Source organism: Solanum tuberosum, unplaced genomic scaffold (assembly GCF_000226075.1).
Source record: "Solanum tuberosum cultivar DM 1-3 516 R44 unplaced genomic scaffold, SolTub_3.0 scf00358, whole genome shotgun sequence".
NCBI classification, from domain to species: domain Eukaryota; kingdom Viridiplantae; phylum Streptophyta; class Magnoliopsida; order Solanales; family Solanaceae; genus Solanum; species Solanum tuberosum.
Window position 1 is genome coordinate 61,925 of NW_006239288.1, and position 4,206 is coordinate 66,130.

Sequence of the window (4,206 nt, forward strand, 5' to 3'; positions counted from 1 at the left end):
CTGATAGGGGTGGGGTGGTAATTTTTTTTATTTTTTTTTTTACATTTTTTTGGGATAGGTAGGGGATGGAGTGAAGTGATTAAAAAAACTTTAATTTTTTTTGTTTTTAAAGCTCTTAACAAGATTTCTATTATAATATGGGTAACTATGGTTACCCATATTATCCATTGGGTAACTTGTTTTTACCCATTTAAAATGTGAGTCGAGTCGAGTAACTTATCCATTTTTATTTAATTCGTTTTTTGATCGACTCACTCGACTCGCTCGTTTGCCACTCCTAGTTATAACAAAAAAAAAAAATGTTAAACAATGGATTGAAAATACATTTTGTGAAAGAGTTGTATTTGATATCAAGAGAACGGTGGATGGTCTTCAAACTTCTTTTTGGATCTGACCGAATCAGAGCTCTTCAGAGATATTAAGTAGTAAACTTTTAAAAAAAAAAACAAATGCACTTAATGATCCAATGTCTGAACCATTTAGATTCAGATCCCATTAAGTGCAAACAAATTAGGCCTACATGTCTATTTGTGCACAACAAAAGTTGAAGGATATAAATATGAGCTGCAACCAAATTAAATAACATTTTTACAGATAAAGTTTTTACTTTTAATTTGTCATCCAATTTATTTGAAAATCAAGTTTATTGTGTTTTGAACACAAAAGTAGAAAAAAATCGAGCTAAATAACATGTATATTAACATAAAAGAATCCGCTCCCTAGCTAGTATTTGCCAACCACAAGGGTTGACCTTGAAGAGTTTGAGAATTAAAGCAAACTTGAATGATTTTATTCATTGCTTACATCTGCTTAAATACAAGTAAATGCAACTAACTTGACTAAATTGAAGGAACCAACTCTACTAGCTTTAAGCAACTAATCTAACAACTTAATCTTATCTAAAAGATTAGTTGACTTATTCAAACTAATTCAAAATTTAAACTTAAGATACTAACAAATAGATAACCACATGTTTATCTCAATACACCCCCCTCAAGTTAGGTGTGGTGCAACAACACCTAACTTGGTTAGACATCGAAGAAAGGCAGGTTTGGGCAGCGGCTTGGTTAGAGTGTCTGCTACTTGATCTATAGAAGGAAGATATTTGACAGTCACTTTGCCGGAGTTCACACTGTTGCGAAGATAATGAAAGTCTACCGCAATGTGTTTCATCTTAGTGTGAAAAACTGGATTCTTGCTAAGATATGATACGTCAATGTTGTCACAGAAAATACTTGGCGTGTTTGATATGTGGTACCTCAGTTCATCCAAGAGGTTTTGGACCCATGTAAGCTCCGCGAGTGCATTGGCGACCGATTTGTATTCAGCTTCTGTGGATGATCGAGCAACTGATTGTTGTTTCCTGGAGGACCAAGATATGGGATTTGGTCCCAAGAAGAGCATATGACCCGATGTTGAGATTCTGTCACTGGGATCACCTGCCCAGTCAGCATCAGCATACATATACAAATTCCTATCAGCATGATGACGAATTTCCAAGCACGATGTTGTTGTTGACTTGAGGTAGCGCAGAACCCTTTTTACAGCCTTCCAATGTTCCAGACTTGGAGAATGCATAATCTATTCCCAAGAAATAATTAAGTTCACCAAGATTCTTTAGTGAGAACCTGCTAGCCAAAGAGTTGATGACCTGCGCAACTAAGTTTGGATGGTTCCCAGTAATGAGAATATCATCCACATATACTAAAATGTAAACAGTAACAGCCAGGGATTTAAAAATGAACAGTGAGGCATCTGATTCGGACTTAACAAATCCAATAGTATTCAAATAAGCCGTGAGGGCCTCATACCAGGCGCGCGGGGCTTGTTTTAGGCCATAAATGGCCTTTTTAAGGCTGCATACATGATCTGGAAAATCAGAATTGACATAGCCTTTTGGCTGAGCCATGAATACCTCCTCTTGTAAGTTACCCTGTAAAAAAGCATTGTTCACGTCAAGTTGGTGAACCTGCCAGTTATTTTGGACAGCAATGGACAGAACAATTCTAATGGTGGTTGGTTTGACCACTGGACTAAAGGTTTCATGAAAGTCCAATCCCGGACATTGTGTAAAACCTTTTGCCACTAAGCGCACCTTATACCTATCAATAGAACCATCAGTTTTTCGTTTAATGTGAAACAACCATTTACAGTCAACAATATTTTTCGTCGGCTCCCGAGGAACTAACTCCCAAGTTTGGTTTCTCATTAGTGCTTCATATTCTAAATCCATGGCTTTCTTCCATTCGTTGTGCTTAACAGCTTGTTTAAAGGTGTTTGGAGTGGGGGAGAGATGAGCCAAGAAGGTGAATCGTTGTGTTGGTTTGAAAATGTTATTTTTGGACCTTGTGATCACACCAGATGATGTGTTCATGGTGGGAGGAGGGTTTTGTGGATGCTGGTTTGATATTTTTGAAGGGTGATTATGAGTGAGTGCTGGAGTAGAAGTGGCATCTGCAAGATTATTATATAGACGAGACGAAGAGGAAGAGATGGGGAAAATACCTGATTGATGAAGATTTGCTGGTAGTTGGCCTTCCGTCATGGACTCTTGATTATTTGAGGATGAGTTCAAATCTTGTGGATAACTAGAAGAAGATGGGATTGATAAGGAGATAGGGATAGGTGGCAGAAGAGTTGGAACAAGGTTGGAGTCCAAAGTCTGTTGATTTTTTGAAGTCTTTTCTGAATGGGATTCTATTATTTCCCAGTTTATCTTGGAAAATTTATTTTTTAACTGTGAGAACATGGTGGTAAAAGGAAAAATAGTTTCAAAAAATTGTACATCACGACTAACAAATACCTTTGAATTTACTGGATCAAAACATAGGTGTGCATGATGAACAATTGAAACTCCTAAATATACGCAAGGCGTGGATCTTGGTTGAAATTTATTTTGAGTATATGGTTTGAGCCATGGATAACAGAGGCAACCAAAATATTTTAGCGAAGAGTATTTTGGGGTTTTGCCAAATAATTTTTGATAAGGAGACTCATTATTTAAACCAGGAGCAGGAAGTCTATTTATTAGATAGACTGCATGGTGACAGGCAAAGGACCACAATTCAGGTGGAAGTGAGGCTTCATTGAGAAGAGTTTTTGCTGTTTCGACAATGTGACGATGTCGTCGTTCAGCTATGGCGACTCGTTGAGGAGTGTAAGGTGGTGAAATTAAATGCTCAATACCCTTTTGTTGTAGGTAGTGTTTAAGACCCATGTATTCACCCCCGCCATCGATATAAACAGAGGCAATTTTGTGTTTGACAATTTTTTCCACCAGAGGATGAGATTTTTCAAAAATAGTGGTAACTTCACTTTTATTTTTTATTGTATACAACCAAATATATTTGGTGTAGTGATCAACAAAGATGCTAGCTTCAACTTCCCTTTTATTTTTTATTGTATACAACCAAATATATTTGGTGTAGTGATCAACAAAGATGCAGTAATACAACTTTTTATCAATGGATAAAACGGGTGATGGACCCCATAAATCACTGAATAAAGTTTGTAATGGAGCATTGCTATTAAAAGTGAGTTGTTGAAATGGCAAACGATGAGCTTTATTGGATGAACAAGAATTACAAAACTCAAACTTTTCTTTGCTAGAAGTAGGAAGTGAAAATTTATTTAGGACAAAATCTAGAATTTTCAAATGAGGATGACCAAGGCGACGATGCCACAGTTGTCGAGAGACTTTGATGGAGGTGAAATTGATGGAGGGAAGATTATGACGCATATGTGGCCACTCATAAAGTCCATTTTTGTTCCGGCCTCGTACCAGTAGTCTCCGAGTTTTGAGGTCCTTCACATGAAAAGAGTATGGAAAAAATTCAACAGAGGTTAGATTGTCACTACAAAACTTGGCAACTGAAATGAGATTCTTTTTTATAGAAGGAGCACAAAGAGTGTCGGAAAGCATGAAATTAGCATTAGAAGCTTTTATTTGAGTTAAACCAGTATGAGTAATAAGAATAGTTTTACCGTCACCCATGGACACTTTCTCATTGCCAGTGTATTCGTCAAGATTGTCCGAATCTGTCGTTACATGATGTGTTGCTCCAGAATCAAGAATCCAAGGATTTGCATCTGGGTGATGATTCGACACAAAATTAACCTTTGCTTCAAAGTGATTATGTGACTTTGAGCGACACACATCATCCATGTGACCAATCTTTTGGCACAATTGACATTTCACAGCTTGTC

At 37.0% G+C, this 4,206-nt stretch overlaps 1 protein-coding gene across 1 annotated transcript in view; it reads right to left on the reverse strand.

Annotated features, from left to right (window-relative positions):
* LOC107063474 (two-component response regulator ORR24-like) overlaps positions 1 to 1,464 on the reverse strand; it is a 14,729-nt gene extending 13,265 nt beyond the window's left edge. Inside the window, exon 1 of the mRNA XM_015315386.1 lies at positions 1,259 to 1,464. Coding sequence (XP_015170872.1) covers positions 1,259 to 1,464 — 206 coding nt within the window. The remainder of the gene's footprint in view (positions 1 to 1,258) is intronic.
* Positions 1,465 to 4,206: the final 2,742 nt, after the last annotated feature.